This window comes from Xiphias gladius, chromosome 3, assembly GCF_016859285.1.
Source record: "Xiphias gladius isolate SHS-SW01 ecotype Sanya breed wild chromosome 3, ASM1685928v1, whole genome shotgun sequence".
Classification (NCBI taxonomy): Eukaryota; Metazoa; Chordata; class Actinopteri; order Istiophoriformes; family Xiphiidae; genus Xiphias; species Xiphias gladius.
The window spans coordinates 9,934,824-9,957,124 of record NC_053402.1 but is presented as its reverse complement, the minus strand read 5'-3'; the positions used below and the strand labels follow the sequence as shown (position 1 = coordinate 9,957,124).

The window sequence follows — 22,301 nt, the reverse complement described above, 5'->3', positions numbered from 1 at the left end:
GGCTTTGAGGTATGTTTTCAATCATTTGGCGGGTGTGTCAGAGGTGCAAGCCTTATAAAAAAAGGCAGCGGGCATGCGTAACACAACAGGGTGTTCAAAGCACCACCATGTCTGTTTAAAGAAACGTTTTGCCGCGTTTTCTCTGGGCTGAACGTGCCCAGTTCAGGGGCCAACTTGTTCAGCAACTAAGCACACTGTCGGCCTATGGATCGTACATAAATTTTACATACACATATATTCAGTTTATGGGTCAGCCCCAGACATTCACTGGTTATAGTTTGTGCCAGTTGAGTAGTTTCCACTCCGTTTCCTTACAATGAATTGGAAAGTGGTGCTTTATCAGCTGTAGGTAGCTTATTCAAGCGTCAATCTCGAAAATTTCAGTCCTGGTTGATGTGGCCACACCTGTAGTTAGTGTTGGTAAGAGGAAATGTAGGTTTGATACACAGTTCACAGTATTCTAGGGGCAGCAAAACAAACTACTTGTTATTTTAATAAAGAAGTGAGACAATTATTGGCCCTTTCCCATCATTCTATGAGCAACTTTGATCTGATTTTATGCTGCACACGGCATGAGTCGCATTTTTGATGGAAGATAGCGGTAAGTGTTGCGCTTACTGACAAACACACTGCATTCCTTGTGACTACTTCATGATAAAATTTAACTTGTGTTTTGCCAGTTAAATGATTTAATGTGAAGCTGCGGTGGTGTGGAACATCTGAGATGTTCGGTTTGCATTGCCAGTATTTTATTACTGCAGTTCTTCTGGGAGTGTCGTCACAGGTACACAGTTCGAAATATTGCAAATATATAAATATTGCAATACCTTCATCAGTGGGCCAAAGGCTCAGTCACCATTGTGTTACCTCATTCAGTGATAAATAGTGACTCAGACACTTTTTTTTAATGAAGATCTTAGAGATTGCCACTTTAACAGTTCATGAGTCAGATGAAAACTGTGTCCCCAGCTGACTTTTTAAGGTTTCCGGCTGACTCCTTTTGAATAAGTAAAGTCCTATTTAGCCATTGTGCACATTATAGTGTGTCCACAATGTAGCTCCAAACTGTTTAATACTAAATACATAAATAATCATTAAATATGAATCATCATATGATTAAACTGACAATTTAAGAAATGATGAAAACTCAGCTCATTGTAAAATGCATAATGTGTAGTGTCACATCAGGTTTCATCTATTGTATCTACAGAGCATTTGTCTAAACTGGCAGTTTATTATAACTGGACTGGACCAACACACTAACTGTTCCCATAGATCAGGAGGAATGCAAAAAACATTGCAAGGGAACTCTAAATTTATTGCTGGGTAAAAGTAGTTCAGAAACAAAATCCCCGACGTGACCCTTCAGGTGCTTTGTAAAACTGTCATGTCAGTTTTTATTTCATTTCACTTTTCACCACAGTGGTGCTGTCACGGCCCCCCAAACATTTCAATCATGCCCCCGGCCTCTAAAGCAAGCAAGCTCAACAACTGCCACCCAATTTAGCCCAGTTAGCACCCTGCTAAAAAAAAAAATGCACTGACAAAATGCCAAATTTTGCAGCAAATGTTCCATCTGATACGGATATGAAATTTTAGGTGCAGGGCTGTTACAGCAACAATAATATCAATGTATTACTGTGAGCAACAAGATGTCGCAGCAAAAGCTTCAGTCTTTAGAGGAGCAAACCTGAGTTTGTCGGAAAATAAAAGGATCAAATACACTGATGAAGAAATAAATGTTTATAAAATTGACAAAATATAATGCACAAAAAAATGAGATAAATTTATGTGAAATAACTTCATTTCAAAATAACAGCTCAGGATATACTGTATATCCACTTTATACCGACTCCAATTTCTGTTATGGATTAATACACTGATGATAATCGCCATTACTGAGAGGTACGTCTTGTAGGAGAACTGGCAGATATGTGGCTGGATACTACCATCCGTCAGTGGTATTTTTTGTGTGTATTTTGGGTATAAGCACCTTAAGTTCCAGCCAGGTCTGCAAGTCGGTTTCACAAGTCTCCCGAGTTGTGACTGAGTGTGCGACTGTGGTGACAAGTAGGGGTTGTGTCCTGTTTTCTTTACTTACACACGTGGAATGTAAGAGCCTTGAGGAAGAGCGAGGGGAGAAGAATGCTGACTGCTGCCAGCTGGCAAGAAAGTCAGGGTCTGTTGTGCAGAAAAAGGAAACATCTGAAGCAGCAAATAAGAGCCCAACTGTAGCTTCCTGTGCACATGAAATTAAAAAAAAAAAAAAAAAAGCAATGCAGTCTTTAGAGTTCATGTTTGATGGCAATTTGATGGTAAGCTTCACGTTCACAATCAGTACACTGCACGCTGGGTGTGAGTGTTGAAATGTGACGAAGGAGAACCTGCCACATAATCCTAATATGGTGTACACACTAGCATCGCCATATGTATCACTATCAGGTTGCTGATGTTACTCAAAGGGTACTTAGGGCAGTTGTTTAAATATTTGTCTGACTCAAAATATCTTTTTATGTGAAGACAACATGAGCATCCTCCGTGAGATCTTTTAGGTTACTGTACATGGCTTTACTCTGACCAATAGTCAAATAAATCAAAGTATTTTATTCATTGTATGAAACAGAGAAAAGCAAGAAACTTCTTCAATTTTGTAAAGTCGTAACATCCAGTGTTTGAGATTGTTACTTTATACATGACAAAAATTGAAAATAAAAAAAAATAAAAAAAAAGATACAGAACATACATTTAACAAGTCAACTTTATTGGCTCATTTTATTTCAGTACATTGTTAAAATTTTGTTTTTTTGATTCCAAAGTGATGTTAAACTATTTATTTATGGCTTAACCAACTACTGTTGACTTTAACAAAGCCACTAGCAAAAACGATTGATCTTTAACTGTTAAGCTGTTCTCTGGTTTACTGGTACTCAACTGTGTGACAACCATTATTATTGTCATCAACTTCAAAGGGATGCTTGAGGGTTAAGACTTGGTTTTAGCGTTCAGGTTAGAATTACGTTTAGGTTGAGGGTTAGGAGACACTGACAGTGTCCCCAATTGGGGAAATTTGCACAACAAATTTCAGACAGTGTCCCCAATCGGGGAAAAAGTTGACTTTTGGGTCAGTGGTTAAGGTTAGGGTAAGGTTTAGGGTTAGCAAGTAATGGTTAGGGTTACAGTTAGGGTAAGTCTCCAGGAAATGAATGCAAGTCTATGTAATGTCCCCAAAAGTGAAAAGCTCAACATGTGTGTATGTGTGTGTGTGTGTGTGTGTGTGTGTGTGTGTGTGTGTGTGTGTGTGTGTGCGCGCACGCTTGTACTCTCTAGAAGCTACGCAAACACAGGATATAAGTATTCTTCTATATGAGTGGCAGGCAACAAAAGGAGAAAGAAGTGCCGTAAACACTGCTACTTACACTGCTTCAATTGGAACTGAAATCACTGCTGGGGGACACTGCTGTAAACGTCCTATTTACATTTGGGTGCTATTCCACTCTGTTTTATTTTGTTTCAGAAGATTTCTAATTGTGTCTATGTGACACTGCCCCAAAAAACAGCCAAAAAGTAATTAAAACTTAACACTGACAAAGTACAAACATGTACGTTAAGAGTGAGTAAATCCCACTTGAAGTAGGTGCTTGTGTTGTCTCTCCGTTGACCCCATATCCTCTTCGCAACTAGTTCGGTATCGCTGCAGTTACAACTTTACTGTAGGGCCCGTACCGGCCAAACTTGTCTTTGCCCACCACGGCGACACACACCTTGTGCCCGGGCTTGTACTTTCTGATCATCACACACATGGGCAGAGCGATGGCCTTCACTTCACCAAGCATATTCCAATTGGGGAAGACGCCACCACCCTTAACCTTTTCTGTAGTCATGAAGATGCTACAGCAGGGGGAGAGACAAAGGAAAAGAATACATCAAAAGGGAAGGACACACTAACTGGCTGAACTCTGCTTCCATCTGGTGGTTATATGTTGACATAAGCGGTATGGTAATATTCTCCGCTCCCATGATCAACCTGGTTGAGAGTGGCTGCTTGTCTAAGAAGCAGCGGGATGATTCAAATACTAATTGCAGCTTCTCACCTGTAACTATCCATGGGTGGCGCAGAGGGGTCTTCCTCCTCCACTTTCCAGAGCACAGAGAGGCCAGCGGGGTCCCTGATGAGGGCCAGATGTACTTCTGGTCTCTGGGGGATGTTGTATGAGGCCGCTTCCATGTTCAGGATGGAGGGGAAAGTGTTGGAGGGAAGAGGAGGATACAAGAGCTTGTCCTTAGGGTTAGAAAAGGGGGAGGGAGTGGAGGCAATGTGAGTAAACAGTCAAGTGAATTACTACTGGGGGTTAGTGCGAGTGTGTATATTACCTGCTCTGAGCCTGTGTGCTTGGGAATGTCACTATCACCAGAAGAGAGACATTCTACTTTCACCGTCTCAGCCTTTGGCTCCTCAAACTGCTTGAATTCCTCAATGTTGTTTTCTTTTTGCTGCTCATCTTCTGGCTCTTTCTTTATGAGCCTGACAAGTCCCTGAATTACACATACCAAAAACAAAAGATGAGTAAATAAAGTCAAGACACAAAATAGTCACAAACAGCGAACCCCCCCCCCCAAAAAAAAAAAAAAACAAAACGGATATTATGGAGACTAAAAGATTTTTTCACTTGCTTGAGTAGCTTGTCATTAGTTATACATATTATATCTATGTGTGGCATGTTTTGAAAAATAACATATCAAAAATGACGCATCCTACCTTACACTCAGGAGAGCCATAAGGAGTGAGAACCGGGGAAGGTGGCTCTTCCCTTAAATCTGCTATGGCAGCCGTCAAAGCTTAACACGGATTATGCACAATCCCGAGTAGGGGAAGAGGGGGACACGAAAGAGTAGGGGAAAAAAATGGAGGCGATTATTTATTCTTGTACTAACTGACTCATATTATTGAATTTGGGCCATTATAACAGCTCATCATGTCAGTTTTTCTCACTGCTTGGAGAAATACTGCTACTGGAAGCTACATACATAAAACGGATATTTAACCTAGTTTAAACTTGAGCTACTCAAAAATTCGCTTGTACAAAATCGTCTTACCCTCATTATCTGCACGCATCTTCTTTAGTGCCTTTTTAGTGGTATCCTGCACAGAAAGGACCAATCAACTGAAACCTCAATGTCGACAAAGTTTTTAAGTTACTCAAAACAATGTAAGCCCCTACATTACTAATCAATTTTGACCTTAAATCCTTCCCTCTGTGTATATTGTAGAATTCTTGACCACAAAGTCTCAACTCAGCTAAAAAATTATTGTCCAGATTATAATTAACACTCGCCTATGTGAAAATTGTGTTTTGCTGGGTAAACAAAGACATAATTAATTACAAATATAATTAATAGTAACATTAGTATTTAACACATTATTCCTAAGTCCTTTATAGAAGCTTATAATTTATTATTTTAAATTTTAAAAAGTGATTCAAAATTACATATCAAAAACTAATAAATAAAAAGCTAATATGTACCATCATTTGAAAGAACTCTCTACTCTTGTCCATGTAATCCATGCTCTTTTTGTCTACTGAAAAATAAAATTGCATTGAATTAATACACTTGACCAACAAAAGTAAATATTCACTGGTGCAACACATGCACGCTGGGCTCTTACTCTGTGACACGGTTTCCATCGTTTCTTCCTCAGAATCTATTCTGCAGAGTTGGACAACAAATCAAATTGTCTCAAAACTTATTATATCCAAACAAAATGCAAAGTTGAATTTTTCCTTCAAGGGCTTTCATAATTTTCAGAAGACTAATATTACCAAACCTGCTTGTAAATACCTGATTATGTCCATGTTAACAAGAGATGGATGTGGACTCTGAAAGGCAAACATTTTGTGTGAATGGTTGTGTATGGGACACCAGTGGACAGTGTTTAAATCTCAAACTGAACATAATTATAAAATATATTTATCATCAAATTTTCTATTTATAAGATAATTATATTGAGAAAAACATATTTTCACTCGTGTACTTGAGTGTATTTACTAAAAAAAAAAAAAAAAAAGGATATATTACAGCTTTGACACTGATCATGCATGTTAGTCCATATACGATTCATGTGCATTCATGTCTGTGTGTGTTTGTCTGCATCAAACCTTTTTCTGTGTCTTTGTCGTGTAGGCAAGAGCTGCTTCTGCTCTCTTCGTCACCATGTTAATACGTGCCTAAGGAAGAGAAGAGCATTCTGTAAAGATTTATGAGGTTTAGGGTATTTTTTGGCACAACTTTGGCATTGAAAACATACACACGACACATTCATATTTGCGTCTTTTTGTATTTACAAGAAAAGAAATGTCAGGAAAACGCACAAAAAAATGGACATACGGGTGAAAGTGCAATTCAAATGGATTTTATCTAATGGAGAAAGGAAGAAAAAGAAATGAACGATTGGTGAAGCTTGACAGATGAGGAGTGGGTTTACCAGTCGCTGCCTAGTTGTTTAGGAAGAGTCGAGGCAAAGAAAGAAGAAAATAGGCAAGAGACTGATTTTAAAGCAGCTTGATGAATTCCAAAAGATCAAAAGGAGGATGAGAACAAAAGGAAAGAACAAAGAAAGGTGGTGAATAAGTCACATTACCACAACAAAGAGGTAAAATGTGTACCACTACTTCCACCAACCTCCAGTTTCTGGATGGAGCTTTCATAGTCGACTCCACACTCCAGCTTTTGAATAGTTTCTATTAAACCCTTCAGCTTGGTTTCATTCTTTTTCACTGCACTTCGAACCTCCTGCTCTATCAGTGTCTGCACCTGTGGGGACACACACACACACACACACACACACACACACACACACACACACACACACACACACACACACACACACACACACACACACACACACATATGGTAGACCTCGATGCAGTAACTTTATGTGTACAGTGCATTCAGAAGTATTCAGACCCCTTCACTTTTTTCACATTTTGTTATGTTGCAGCCTTATGCTAAAATCATTTCAATTCATTTCTTCCCGCAGCAGTCTACAATCAATTGCCCATAAAGACAAAGGGAAAATAAAATTCTAGATTTTTTTGCAAATTTATTAACTAGGAAAAACTGAAAACTGCAGTGTTGGTTGTCCTCCCATCTCCAAACAGGATCTCTGGAGCTGAGCCAGAATGGCCATCGGTTTCTTAGTCACCTCTCTCTCCGGGGCACTTCTCCCCCAATTGCTCAGTTTGGCTGCGTGGCCCTTTCTAGGACGAAACCTGGTTGTTCCAAACTTCTTCCATTTAAGATTTATGGAGCCAACTGTGCTCTTGGGAACCTCAATGCAGCCTCCTCCACGTCTGTGCCTCAACAAAATCCTGTCTTTGAGCTCTGGAGGCTGTTCCTTCGACCTCGTGTCTTGGTTTTTGCTCTGATATGCATTGTCAGCTGTGAGACCTTATATAGACATGTGTGGGCTTTTCCAAATCATGTCCAATCAATTGAATTTATTTATCAGGTGGGGCTCCGGTCAAGGTGTAGAAACACCTGAGGCACCTGAGCTAAAATTATTTTTTCGCTTTGTCTATATGGGGTACTGAGTGTGGACTGATGAGAGGAAAAATTAATTTAAACAATTTTAGCATAAGGCTGCAAAATAACAAGTGAAAAAAGCGAAGGCACCTGAATTCTTTCTGAACACACTGTATATGCATTTGCAAATGTAACCATGTAACCGAAAAAATACACATTCGACAATCACGTCTCCATTGTTGTCTCTTACTTCAGACGGGGAGATTTTTATCTTCTTATCAGTGGCTTCAGCAGAAGATGACATGGGGGGCAACCTCTTCATTCTTCATGCAAAAGACATAAGGACAAACAAACACACACACACACAGAATTTCAAGATCCACTAGGTGTTCAATTGATGATGTTTGTTGCTTTACCATACCTGTATAAAAACACTTACATCTGTCATATGTGGCAACATAAAAAAAACATGTTACAACTGAAACACCCATTTGTCTTTTTACTCTAGGACTATGTGGATAAGAATAGGAGGTGGGATATAACAATTTAACAACATTTGTAACTATATTTCTTGTTTAAAAGTAAAAAAAAAAAAACTTCTAGTTCATATTACAGGTATTGATTATATTATGATCATAGTCACATTAAAGCTAGTAGGAAAATGTATAAGTGACTCATTACACACCTAAGATAAAGTCTGTTTCAAGCAGAACCAGAGCACTGGAGGCATCACATTTAACATAATTTTATTGTTAAACACTAAAATCTCAAATATATGCATTAAGTATAACACTCATATAAAGTATAATACAACATATGTATAAGCTTAGTAGTATCACATGGCGTACAAGGTGTGCAATGGCTGAATCAAATAAATGAAAGACGTTCACTGCTTGTCTTTTAGCTATAGGAGCTATACTATGAGTGATTGATGATTGATCCAATACTAGCCAAAGAAGTGAACACTAAGTTATAATGCATAACAAATATACCTTGAAAAATCCTGTAAATACACTTTGTTCAACTTGCTTTAAAGAGAAGTAACAAAATGTCATGTAATAACAAGAGAAGCCACTGTTGTATACAGAAAAAACACAAAATGCCAGAAAGCAAAGTGAGCATTCCAGCCTTTATCAATCGCTCACAGAAGCACCATATAATTGATTTGATGAAGTTGTACAACCACCAAAAGCTATGAAGAAAAGCAATGTTTGCTGGAGTAAAATATAGAAGAAATAAATATAAGAAATAAAAGAGAGTAAATTTTGAATTTTAATGTACTAAGTGACCGAACCCTTTTCACACTTATCTAAAAATCCGGATTTGCTCTCAAACCGACATTTCATCTCCAAAACAGCTGTTCCATGTCTTCACAAGCACGTTATTCAGTTCTTTTCCGAATACACAGTGAGGAGGTTTATAGTTCACATAAGAAGCTCTAATGTGAATCTTTCAGATATTTTGTATTGTAAAAAGTACTGCTCCACACTAAACATTTCTGTGGCTCACACACAGAGATATTTACTGTGGCAGCAATGGAGAAGAGTTGATCCTTTATACATCATGCTATCTTAAGCAAAGTGCATATTAATTACTTAAGGCTTATGGAGGAAGCCAAAGTATACAGGGCTTTATTGAGAAAAATAGCTGCACCCATAGCCTATAGTTTTATTTTTACATCGCAGAACGTGTGTAAGGGCTGGATGAACCACATTAATCCACTGCAGTCCCAACTAACTTAAAAGCTTTACTGAGATGACAAAACACATTGGTAGATTCACTATCCATCCTCTCAGATCCATCTTTTGTGCAACTGCAAAGCCATTTGCCTGACTGGCCCAGCCAGTAACAAAAATAGCAGTAGGACATGCTGAAGCTGGAAAAACAAAACAGCTCTATGTGTGTGGATTATTTTACTGCTCAAGCCGCAGGTCATTCTGACTGAGCTACAAACAGCTTTGGAAAGCTAAAAACATTTATGGAGCTGTTCTGCAATTATGAAGCTATTAGAGGTTAACTCACACATCCAGAAGACACTGGGCCACTTCTGCATCAGATCTCAATCCTTTTGCTGCTTTCAGTGCACGCCATCTTTCAAGTGCCAATCCAATGTCCACTCGAGCTCTCGCCCTTGATCTGTGCGTGAGCTTCTGAGACAAACGTTTGCGTTTCTTGGGTTTGGTGGAATGGTTTACTTTGTCTTGAGCTGGTCTTTTAAAGGCCATGCAACCTTGAGTTTGATCTTGAACTTCTGCCATTTTTCACTAAACCTGAAGTGTACTGTCAAGACACAAGCCGCACGCAGACGGTTTTGTAGGATGGAGGATCGTCAGAGAATCTACAAGGTGAGGGAAGGGGGCTGACGCGGTCATCAATGGCCTGACGTTGTCATGAAACCTGGCAATAACAACAGCCAATGTTAATTTCGTTTCACCCCTACATTACTGGACTCTAGGCTGGGTAACCCTATTATCCAATATAATACTGTTGTTGGTCACAACATCATCCTCCTCCACACAATGTTGCCAAAAATTATATATTGTACGTCAGTCCCCTAAAACCTCTAAAATGGAAAAAAAAATTATAGAAATAAGGATTCAATTATGTTCTAATATGTATTCACTGCAATAGGATTTGGGTTTTTTAGTTTAACAGGAATTTAGAGACAATGTGTAACAAACTGTATGACAAACAGCTTTGAGTTTTAGCTTTTTAGACATACGTGTAACACATATGCCAATATTATAATGTCAAACAGTCATAAACTGGCCAGAGGCTAGAAAATGCAATAGTTCAGAGTTGAAGTGTCTGAAGTAAAGGCATGATTCACTTTTACCCCTGAATCATATGAGAGTCATTCCACGTCAACTCACCCAGAATTCAGAACTTTCCCGGTTCATGTCTTTGATTTGTGTAAAAACTTATATTAGATTCACTAGACCTTGCAAAATCCTATAGTTCTAGTCCAAATACTTTTTTTGTTATGAAGTTTTGAAAGTTTGCCCTCAGAACTAAATTTCATCATTTTTCACCATTCTTTGTATACGTATTCTAAACTTCACCATTTGCACATTTTCTCTGGATTGGGTTGAAATATTTACTGAATATCCGAAAAACCCTAAGGAGAATTTGCAACATGTATTCGTGTAAATCAGTGGTTCTCAGCCTTTTCAAATCAAGACCCCCCCCCAGAATAGCACTTAACTCACAACAACCTGATGTAAACACAATGATTGCTCATAAACTCTCTGTACCTCCTTTGTCATATATACCAGTGGATGCTCTGTATGCTGGCGAGTGGTTTAATTCTTTTTGGTGTCTAAATATTTTGGCACATGATTACTCGAAGCCCCATAGCTAAGCAATTGGGTGTTTGTGCTGTGAAATGGTGAAATAAGTATGGGTAAATTAGGGGTGTGTGTGTGTGTGTGTGTGTGTGTGTGTGTGTGTGTGTGTGTGTGTGTGTGTGTAGGTGTGGCGCTGTCCATAGTACTGAAACGGAGCGGAGGAGATCAATAGACAGACAGAATACACTTACTCACTTAGTTCTCCATTTTCCCTCCATTGTAGCAATTCACAGACAGAAGGAAAACAACAGGGAAGTGAAAGGACAGTCAACAAGAGAGAGAGAATGAGAGAGCTGCAAATCAGAAGTTTAACTGGTTTTAAACTCTCATGAGCAAGCACTTCTGAACAGATAACACACTGTGGATATTTCATGTTGTGTTTGGCTATGCATATAAATCCATATCCTAGAAAGCCAGGCTTATTTTTCTGAAGCTTGTTGGGGGCTCGGGGCTCTGTTGGAACCAGCGCGAGCTCCTTGCATTGATGTGCTGCAGATGGACTTTCAGATGACCCACATTGACACGCCTCCTGTTGGCCCGAGTTTTGATCTGGAATATGATTTTTTAGAAGCCATCGCTCCATAATCGCTCCTATGTGATAGCCAGCAAAACTGGCGATAGCTGCTTGGTTAAGCATGATACTGTGGCACAAAAGCGCCAAAATTAAAGAGGTTTTTTTTTCGTTTTCAATCAGTAACTCAACTGCACGCACACTTCTGACTCTCACAAATACTCAACAAAATCTATTATAAGGCAAATTACATCACTGGTACAGGCGATGTAATGCAAAAACCATTCCCCTGTCTAAAATATGTCATTTTATTTAAATATGTGATTTTTTTTTCCCTCTACAACCATGTGGGGACCCCAAGAAATTATCTCACGACCCCCTTGGGGGTCGGGACCCCCAGGTTAAGAACCACTGATATAAATGTGAAGTTATCACATTTGATAATGCAATATTACAATGAAAAACAGGCTCAACAGGTATCACACAGAGATGGAAAACCTCGGAGTCAACATAGTCCAAATATCTACATATGAAATAAAACCACTGAATGTAATATTCCAGCCAAGTACGCAAAAATTAGCTATTTTCAAAAAAGTATTGTATGACGGAGTAATATAACATCTTTAAGTGTTTATATATCTGCAATGAATATTAGCACTTCCACTTTTTCCAAAATTTTCAAGTAAAATAAGATAATCTTTCTTGGGAAAATATATAGTCAAAATATCTTAAAAAGTGTGTTTTTCCACTCTGCAGCTATACTTAGTAAGATCTGTGGCATACAATGTGTTTTATGCAGGACAAAATAACTTCTAGATGTGATATAACTGTATTAATACTACACAAAATCAAAACTAGGTTGTAAGAAAGTGAAAATTAGTGGAAATACTAATTTTTGAAAATGAAAGATTCTTCATTCGCGTAAAAGATAATTTATTTTTATTAATTTGATTACTGTAAAACATTCATCAACAACGTATTAAATGTATACATGTTGCAAATTATCCTTAGGATTTTTTGGATGTTCAGCACAATAATCCAGTGAAAAACAAGCAACTGGTGATGCTTAGAATACTCATACAAAGTATGGCAAAAATAATGAAATTTAGCTCCAAGGGTCAAACTGCAAAAATTCATAGCTAAAAAGGTATTTTGAGTAGAGCTATGGGAATTTGCAAGGTCCCATGAATTTAATATAAGTTTTTATATAATTTTTTTTTTCAAGAAAATCCATGACATAAACTGGAAGGTCCTAGGTAAGGTTGGTATGCAATGGCCTTATTGTGATGTCTGACAATCAATGAGGCCATAAGGCTTTTAAGCCCACAGCCTGATATGGTAACTTGCTGGTTATTTGTCCCACCTCTGTTGTCCAATATCTTCCCCTTTGCTGGACTTTTTCTCTGCTATAATGAAGTCCTTAACTTCTCTTAAATTTTGGCAAACTTCTGTACAAACGGAAACAGAAAAAGATGAACTAATTGAATAGATTAAGAGCAACTGTAAAGGCAAACATTACATTTCGACTGCTGCTACTTTATGACAAATGCCTTCCAGACAGGACTCACAAAAATAGGTGATGGTACAATCTCATATTTCACTAGCTAATGTAATGGCGTTGACAACAGAATACACCGTCTTGTGAATAGGAGAACAACAATTAGGAGCATCAGTGGCTAAGTTTGTTTCGACTGAGCTCACTGCTAATGGAGTTAGCTAACCTTTAGCTGGAGCTTTTAGCAAAACATTCCTCTGGCTAGGCAACAACAAAAAAGTAAGATAGTTAACTTTAACGAACAAGAGAGGTAGTTATCATGCAGCTCCTACGCTCAAAAGAGAGAGATTTAAAAGGACACCGAAGTATCGTTTATAATAGAAGTACCTCAAACAATCAATTGCTTGTTTTGGCAGGAAGTCGAATTCCGAGGTTGAATTCCGAGGTTGAATTCCGGTGTTGCGTCGGTTCCACTTCCGCCCGACAGCATTTACAGCAATAAAATCCTTCAAACCAAATTCCTTCAGAATAAAAGCTTAATTTCCATTAACGTCAAGTGAATAAAAAGGAAATATTTTGCAATAAAGCTGCACACATTCTATCTCAAAATACTTCCCCTGATCCGTACTTTATCTTCATGGTATCATTTTTTTCAGCAGCTATGTAAAATTTAAATCATACTGTATAATAGTGGCAGACTTTTGGATTGTTAATGCAAAATATTTGTATGGTCATGCTTATAGGCAGACCATTTATGCACAGTCCTCTGACTGCATTACACAAAGTGTTATTCCTTTGAATGTCAGCTAGACTCTCTTCACTGCTGGATTATTTGAGTTTTTGAAAGTTCAAAAAAAGGAAAGTTCTAATATTGCACTGCAGTATGGAGGAGGGTCAAATATTGATCTTTTCTGCAGGAAAGTGGAGGTAATGGGAAGAGGGTAAGCAGGCACATCAGTGTATAATGAGCATAGATCGATAGCTGAAACAATGACAGATTTGGCACAAACAAAGAAATTTTATTTATTGTAAAATACATTTATTATAATTTATTATTAACTGAGATCTACATCTGATGGGTGGGTAACATGGGGGGGGCACCTATGAATTCTTGCAGGGGAGATGAGTCTTTGTTCCTGATCTGTTGGGAATTTGCCTAATCTGTGGTTGTGAGATTAGAGCAGCAAGATTCACCATGCAGACAGGAGCGTGCAGCCCTCTACTCTGAGGCTACGAAACCAAGTTGCACATTGTGTAGTTCTCTGCCAGTCCACTGGGTGTCAGTAGCAGACAAACATTTCAGTTGGATGGTGTGGAGACATGAAGACACAGCAATATTTTGGATTACAGAAGCTGCCACTGATGTTGCAACAGGGGTCAAAATAAAAGCATGCTGTAATTGAGTTTGCCCAAAATGGTATAAGCAAAGGAGCCTGTAACATGCAGAAACAGCCCCATTTGCCATGACATATAAGACTGTGTCAGATCTGACAAAACTTTTGGATGAATCCAGTGCCAGAAAGGAAACTGTTGTTTAATTGAAGTTCTTAAAACATTGAGCATTTCAAAATGTCTCCATTATAAAGCAACATGAGAAATGTGTAATTAATACTTCACTAAGCATCAGAAAAATGTCAACTGCAAAAAAATGTTTAAAAACAAATCTCCATAAATTCAGTTTTGGCTTTTACAAGTTAGATGATTATTTTTCAGTATGGCCCTGTTGTTATTTGTATAGATCTACACTGACTAAGATACAGTAAATCTATGTTCACATAAAGCACACTACAGGAAAATAATCACAACCATAACATAAAACATTTCAAATTCCAAGTCACGAGTAGCTCTAATAGGTCAACTCTTAAGAGAGATTGCTGTGGTTTCTGTTGAATATCTGCAACAGAGTATGCACAGAATTTATGTTCAAGTTGTTTTTTTATTCATAATTTAGATCTGTTTTGAAATCCTAAAAGCTTAATCGAATAGATCCAAACTTATGAACTAATGAACTGTATTTCACAAAACAAATCTCCTTTTCCAGGTATGGTACTACAACAACTTACCTTTCATCTCAATATAAGTTAAAGGGATTTCCTAAAAGACAAAAACTTGTATGCAAACAGGAAGCTTATTATTTAGTGAAACACTTTTAAGATGATAACTTCACAAAAGCTATGAACAACATACATCCTAATCTTGGCTTCCAATATGTTGTTTTGTTCGTTTTCAAGTATCAACTTGAGATAGCAGAGCAAAATCTTCACTTCCATTTCTCTTCCCTGAATCTTCATTTTTGGTGAACTGGTATGGTACCAGGCTCTGTGGTCCAAAGTTTGCCGAACATGGACATATTTCTATCACTTAACAACCCAGTGCACCACTGACACTTTACTTCTTTGTGTTATTTGTTTCCTAAAAATGTTTCAGGTCCTAGCGGCTACTGTGTTAATACCCAACACCAAGAAAAGAGGAAAAGAAAACCAGTTTATGCAGTGGCAATGTGGGATCAAACATTATCTCAATGCTGTAACCAAAATGAACAGTAGCTTGGCCAGAGAGGGAAAACTTAATAGCTTCATACATCCTCAGTCACATGCTAAAAAAAAAAACAACAGTGGTTTTAAACAATAAATAGCATTTGTCTTTTTTCAGTGAAGCTGTGAACAAAAAAGGCACAATAATAACAGAGAAATGTTCATTCTTATTTCAAGTTTACATGTTTCTGTTTTGTCATTTTAAATCCCAAATATCACAGCACATCCTTGGTTCCTTTTTCACCAGTAAAATACAAGTCAGTAACATAAGAATACAAACAAAGGGTTAAAATCCTCAACTACCTCGACTACTGCTTCAATACACTGCCTATATGTTATGGTTAACATAAGATTCTCTGTTTTTCTTTGTGTGTGTGTGTGTGTGTGTGTGTGTGTGTGTGTGTGTGTGTGTGTATATATATATATATATATATATATATATATATATATATATATATATATATATATATATATAAAATGCAACTACAGTTCAGACTATAGTTCAGTCTTAAAGATAGGTTTTTGGCAGTTACCTGAACTATACATACACAGCAAATATGTACAAAATAAATTTATGGACCCTTTGGCAAGTCCCTTTGGCAAGTCCAGGGGCTGTTTCCCAGTAAGGCAAACCTCACCACTTTTTCTTCTTCAACCTCTATCCTTTGTGATCAGTTCCTAGGAATGGTGTGGGAAGGAACCAGTGTAGACAATGAGACAAGAGACACAAATCAATGTGTTGGAACAGAGCTCATGTTATGAGTAATGGCTGAGGGGGAAATAGGGAAGAGGATAGTCGAGGTATGATCTTTTCTGCAGGAAAGTGGAGGTAATGGGAAGAGGGTAAGCAGGCACATCAGTGTATAATGAGCATAGATCGATAGCTGAAACAATGACAGATTTGGCACAAACAAAGAAATTTTATTTATTGTAAAATACATTTATTATAATTTATTATTAACTGAGATCTACATCTGATGGGTGGGTAACATGGGGGGGGCACCTATGAATTCTTGCAGGGGAGATGAGTCTTTGTTCCTGATCTGTTGGGAATTTGCCTAATCTGTGGTTGTGAGATTAGAGCAGCAAGATTCACCATGCAGACAGGAGCGTGCAGCCCTCTACTCTGAGGCTACGAAACCAAGTTGCACATTGTGTAGTTCTCTGCCAGTCCACTGGGTGTCAGTAGCAGACAAACATTTCAGTTGGATGGTGTGGAGACATGAAGACACAGCAATATTTTGGATTACAGAAGCTGCCACTGATGTTGCAACAGGGGTCAAAATAAAAGCATGCTGTAATTGAGTTTGCCCAAAATGGTATAAGCAAAGGAGCCTGTAACATGCAGAAACAGCCCCATTTGCCATGACATATAAGACTGTGTCAGATCTGACAAAACTTTTGGATGAATCCAGTGCCAGAAAGGAAACTGTTGTTTAATTGAAGTTCTTAAAACATTGAGCATTTCAAAATGTCTCCATTATAAAGCAACATGAGAAATGTGTAATTAATACTTCACTAAGCATCAGAAAAATGTCAACTGCAAAAAAATGTTTAAAAACAAATCTCCATAAATTCAGTTTTGGCTTTTACAAGTTAGATGATTATTTTTCAGTATGGCCCTGTTGTTATTTGTATAGATCTACACTGACTAAGATACAGTAAATCTATGTTCACATAAAGCACACTACAGGAAAATAATCACAACCATAACATAAAACATTTCAAATTCCAAGTCACGAGTAGCTCTAATAGGTCAACTCTTAAGAGAGATTGCTGTGGTTTCTGTTGAATATCTGCAACAGAGTATGCACAGAATTTATGTTCAAGTTGTTTGTTTATTCATAATTTAGATCTGTTTTGAAATCCTAAAAGCTTAATCGAATAGATCCAAACTTATGAACTAATGAACTGTATTTCACAAAACAAATCTCCTTTTCCAGGTATGGTACTACAACAACTTACCTTTCATCTCAATATAAGTTAAAGGGATTTCCTAAAAGACAAAAACTTGTATGCAAACAGGAAGCTTATTATTTAGTGAAACACTTTTAAGATGATAACTTCACAAAAGCTATGAACAACATACATCCTAATCTTGGCTTCCAATATGTTGTTTTGTTCGTTTTCAAGTATCAACTTGAGATAGCAGAGCAAAATCTTCACTTCCATTTCTCTTCCCTGAATCTTCATTTTTGGTGAACTGGTATGGTACCAGGCTCTGTGGTCCAAAGTTTGCCGAACATGGACATATTTCTATCACTTAACAACCCAGTGCACCACTGACACTTTACTTCTTTGTGTTATTTGTTTCCTAAAAATGTTTCAGGTCCTAGCGGCTACTGTGTTAATACCCAACACCAAGAAAAGAGGAAAAGAAAACCAGTTTATGCAGTGGCAATGTGGGATCAAACATTATCTCAATGCTGTAACCAAAATGAACAGTAGCTTGGCCAGAGAGGGAAAACTTAATAGCTTCATACATCCTCAGTCACATGCTAAAAAAAAAAACAACAGTGGTTTTAAACAATAAATAGCATTTGTCTTTTTTCAGTGAAGCTGTGAACAAAAAAGGCACAATAATAACAGAGAAATGTTCATTCTTATTTCAAGTTTACATGTTTCTGTTTTGTCATTTTAAATCCCAAATATCACAGCACATCCTTGGTTCCTTTTTCACCAGTAAAATACAAGTCAGTAACATAAGAATACAAACAAAGGGTTAAAATCCTCAACTACCTCGACTACTGCTTCAATACACTGCCTATATGTTATGGTTAACATAAGATTCTCTGTTTTTCTTTGTGTGTGTGTGTGTGTGTGTGTGTGTGTGTGTGTGTGTGTGTGTGTGTGTATATATATATATATATATATATATATATATATATATATATATATATATATATATATAAAATGCAACTACAGTTCAGACTATAGTTCAGTCTTAAAGATAGGTTTTTGGCAGTTACCTGAACTATACATACACAGCAAATATGTACAAAATAAATTTATGGACCCTTTGGCAAGTCCCTTTGGCAAGTCCAGGGGCTGTTTCCCAGTAAGGCAAACCTCACCACTTTTTCTTCTTCAACCTCTATCCTTTGTGATCAGTTCCTAGGAATGGTGTGGGAAGGAACCAGTGTAGACAATGAGACAAGAGACACAAATCAATGTGTTGGAACAGAGCTCATGTTATGAGTAATGGCTGAGGGGGAAATAGGGAAGAGGATAGTCAAGGTATGTTCTCACCAAATGCAGTCTCAGCTGGACCACCAAAATCTCAGCTCGACATATCATATTTATTTTCTACGCAAAGCGATGAGTGAATGAGTGCATTTGCATGAAGTAGATTTGACCTCAGCTTTATGCAAATGAACCTATCAAGCGCTTTATACCTAGCAGGCAAAAATCAGTTTCAAACCAGGCAAATCTTTGTAATCATGGTGTATTTCTTGCCTTAAATGTTTACAGAAACATATTTTAGTGGCTGTCAAGCAAGAAAACAGAAAAACAGACAGTGGGTCTGTCAACTACCTCTTGCTTAGTCAACAGTCAGCCATGCTTCTGATGCACTTGTCTGGAAAAAAAATATACAGTCAACTAAACACACTGTGAGTGTGCTAGTCCTAATGAATCTTTGCCACATTCAGTGAGAACAATGTACCATCAGGAAGGAGAAAGGGTGTGTGACTATTTGGGGTTTGGAGTGTGTAAGGTTGGACAAAAGTTTGTCTGGCTCTGAACCTGAGACTTTAAATTAAAATGGATTTGACATTTCTGGCATATTTCCTTATCTCCATTGGTATATTATATATATAAATCTAAGTGTTAGAAAGAGAGTGTGTGCAGGCATGTTTGTTGAGGAAAAGTGTATGTGTTTATGCATTGGTGTCCAAGTGTTCCTATTTATACATTTGAACATTTGCGAGCGTTTGCGTCAAGCCCGTCACATCTATTTGCGCTTCCTGAGCACCAGGTACATGATGCCGCTGATGAGAGTCATAGGGAAGCTGATCCAGGCCAGGACATAGGAGGAGCCATAGGCGCCTTCCTGGAGGCTTGGCACATGAAAGGTGTTCTTCTGAGCCGTGTAAATAGATGCTGCAATCATCACACATAGAGCTGGCAGAGGGAGAGAAGAGGACGGAAATTACACTCAATAGTTGATGAGCGAATATCATTGAAACTCTGACACATTCAACCACTTGTCTAGTGCAGCCGGTTGGGGCCCCTTAAAGGAATATTGACATTTTGGGAAATAAATGTGTTTGCTTTCTCGCCGAGAGTTAGATGAGAAGATCTATACTACTGTCATATTTGCCTGTTAAAAATACGGCTACAGCCAGCTGAGTTTAGCACAAAGACTGGAAACTAGGGGAAACAGCTAGCCTGGCTCTGTCCAAAGGAAAAAAAAAAAATCAATTTACAAGCACCTCTAAAGCTCATGACATCCCCTGATTTATACAGTTTATAAACACTTAACAGACAGTTTAAGATTTCACAGTGTCACATGCTAGTAATGACTAGCCTAATTTCCTTTGAGTGTCAGCTCTAATCTGAAAGGAGTGACTTATTGAGAGCTTTCCCCTTTCCCATTGCTACAGTAGATCATATTGCCTTGTTAGTGGGAAAGTCTTAGCTGTTGAGAAGCTTTCTACACTCTGCCATTGTTTATTGGCTGTCAGGTTGCGCCTGTTCTCTTGGCAAGTCGATGACATTTCCCTCAGTGAAAAAGTTGGATACCAAATTTTCCACAGGGTGAGACAAAAAGAATAAATGCTCTGCTACCTTTCCATCAATATGCAGAATGTAAAAGATCAGATTTTACCTGGGATTAGATTCAAAATACTCAATGGATAAGAATGTGCAAGTATGAAAACACTTGAATGAACTAAACGTCAGTTAAATCAACAGCCATTCCCATATTTTGGGAATTTAACTGATTTTAAATTACAGAATAACCCTTGTCAATGGGATCCAGAGTGACATATCATACCAAGCCACATGTGTACGTGAACACTCTCAGGTCAGATCTTGGCTGCGTTAGGATCAGATCTTTTTATTTTTTTACATTCCGAGGACAGCTCACATTGTCATCCAGCTTCAGAAAGGTGTGGTTATAAAATTTCCCCCAATTTGGACACTGCAAGGATTATCATTCATTGACAGAATGTTGACCCTGGCTGATGTCGAGGTCAGCATAAAAGAAAAAAAAGCCAGTAGTAATTAATTTTAAAGAAAGTGACAAAAGCTGCATTGAAAAGTTAAATGTGTGCGTGGGTCACTCACAGGCAAATAGCTGGATAACAGCGGTGAAAATGAATCTCTCTCCCTGTTTGATCCTGAAGAGCTGAAGGATGAAGACAAAGAAGCTGACGCAACATAAAATGGTGGCCAGGATCATAGTAGCCTGGACCGCCTGCAGGTAGGCTGAGGGGAAAGAAGAAAAGAGGTGTTACATAAAGAAACACAAACTTGCGCACACACATAGGCTTCATAGAGTTGTGCACTGTCTTACCTGCATCAGCAGTATGGCTGTTCTCCACAGGGAAGCAGGTGGCGTTACAGGAGTACCACAGGTCGGTGTAGATCAGGTCGCGCCCGGCTGATGACACCACCCACCACGCCTACAACAAGGAGGGATAAGAGCTGGTTAAAATAATGAAAGTGTCCTGTGCTGCCGTGTAATGGCATGTTCGCTCTTGGTCAATACTCACATTGTGAATGGTTGAAACAAAGAGCAGGATGGCTGCGGCCAGATGGAAGAGGATGATGAAGGCTAAGATGATCAACATGGCTGCCCTTCTGTCTGGCTAACTTGTCTGCTGCTTGTTGCCCGTTGGTCAGGCCAGTTAAGTATGTTGCAGGCTGCTTCAGTGGCTTTCTGTGACTCTCACTGGCTGATATTGTGGAATGTAGGTTTTAGCTTTTGGTGGGTGATGGTCCTGCGGGATGACGGCCTCTGTGTGTTTATTGTGGTTGTCAGATAGGCCGATTTGCAGGCTGATAGTAAAGGTCTCAGGTGGATCAAGGTCTCTCACATGAAAAGAGTCTGTTGGAAGCAGCATAAATGTAATACTTTAATAATACACACAAGCACACGAAAGATTAATCCCTAGTTTGCCTTCAGGTTACATTAGGGACATGGGTACAATTATTGCAGAGGTCCTACTTACTTTGCAGCCTCACAAGTTTGTAAAAATATGTGCGTATACTCACAACTCATGAGAAACTGCAGATAGAACATTCATATTTAACAATATGGCTTTTCTACAATCCCTTTAAAGTAAATGACAATAAGAGAGATTTTAAGGTTTTCATTTATCTTACAAGTGTCAGATAAGAATAATAAATATATATATATTACAGATAAGTCTTTTTCTGTGCAGTTTTAACATAAGTATAAGAAGTATGTCTGACCCACAGAGTACTGAATGGTTAAAACAAAATGTTGAATATGCAAGAAAAATGCTGCATCTATGCAGACTTCATTGTGGATTTACTTAAAAAGTAAAATAAGTGAGAGGAAAAGGAAATAGTGTAAAGGCAATCCAAGAAGAGTTCATATGCACTTGCAGCAACTGTTACATCTGCAACTATTTACCAAAATATGTTTCCAAACAACTGTGAAAAATGCAGGCTTAATGAAACAGCCAGGCAAATATTTGGAGCCTCCAAGTCTTCCCTCAAATTACAGAAAATGCTACTGAGATGTGAGACGAAGTCGCATGTTGTGTCTACATGCATGCCCAACCACGAATGTGTATGTGAGTATATGCACAGTTACAGTATGTGGGAGTGTGGTGTTTGCTCAGCAGTGATTGAAAGCCTTAATCCAGACTCTGACTTGTTGATAGCAACAACGGGTCAACTGTTTACGTCTTCAAATGAGC

General features: G+C 38.2%; 2 protein-coding genes across 3 annotated transcripts in view; both read right to left on the bottom strand.

Moving 5' to 3' along the window:
• Positions 1–2,532: 2,532 nt before the first annotated feature.
• On the bottom strand, positions 2,533–13,355 carry atf7ip2 (activating transcription factor 7 interacting protein 2). 2 transcript variants are annotated; one of them, XM_040124289.1, is made up of 14 exons: positions 13,262–13,353; positions 12,743–12,827; positions 9,544–9,918; positions 7,772–7,844; positions 6,679–6,810; positions 6,156–6,224; positions 5,839–5,876; positions 5,666–5,706; positions 5,523–5,578; positions 5,095–5,140; positions 4,757–4,836; positions 4,372–4,533; positions 4,092–4,279; positions 2,533–3,888 (listed from the first exon to the last, which is right to left on the bottom strand). In XM_040124289.1, the coding sequence occupies exons 3-14, from the start codon at positions 9,777–9,779 to the stop codon at positions 3,678–3,680; spliced, it is 1,332 nt and encodes a 443-aa protein (XP_039980223.1). In that variant the 5' UTR covers positions 9,780–9,918; positions 12,743–12,827; positions 13,262–13,353; the 3' UTR covers positions 2,533–3,677. The 2 variants fall into 2 exon arrangements, with proteins under 2 accessions (XP_039980223.1, XP_039980222.1); XM_040124288.1 differs by lacking the exon at positions 12,743–12,827 and having other exon boundaries at positions 13,262–13,355.
• Positions 13,356–18,293: 4,938 nt separating this feature from the next.
• emp2 (epithelial membrane protein 2) overlaps positions 18,294–22,301 on the bottom strand; it is a 12,072-nt gene continuing 8,064 nt past the window's right edge. The window contains exons 2-5 of the mRNA XM_040156615.1: positions 21,126–21,460; positions 20,927–21,035; positions 20,698–20,838; positions 18,294–19,530 (exon numbers count right to left, since the gene is read on the bottom strand). Coding sequence (XP_040012549.1) covers positions 19,361–19,530; positions 20,698–20,838; positions 20,927–21,035; positions 21,126–21,203 — 498 coding nt within the window. The 5' untranslated portion in view covers positions 21,204–21,460 and the 3' untranslated portion in view covers positions 18,294–19,360. The remainder of the gene's footprint in view (positions 19,531–20,697; positions 20,839–20,926; positions 21,036–21,125; positions 21,461–22,301) is intronic.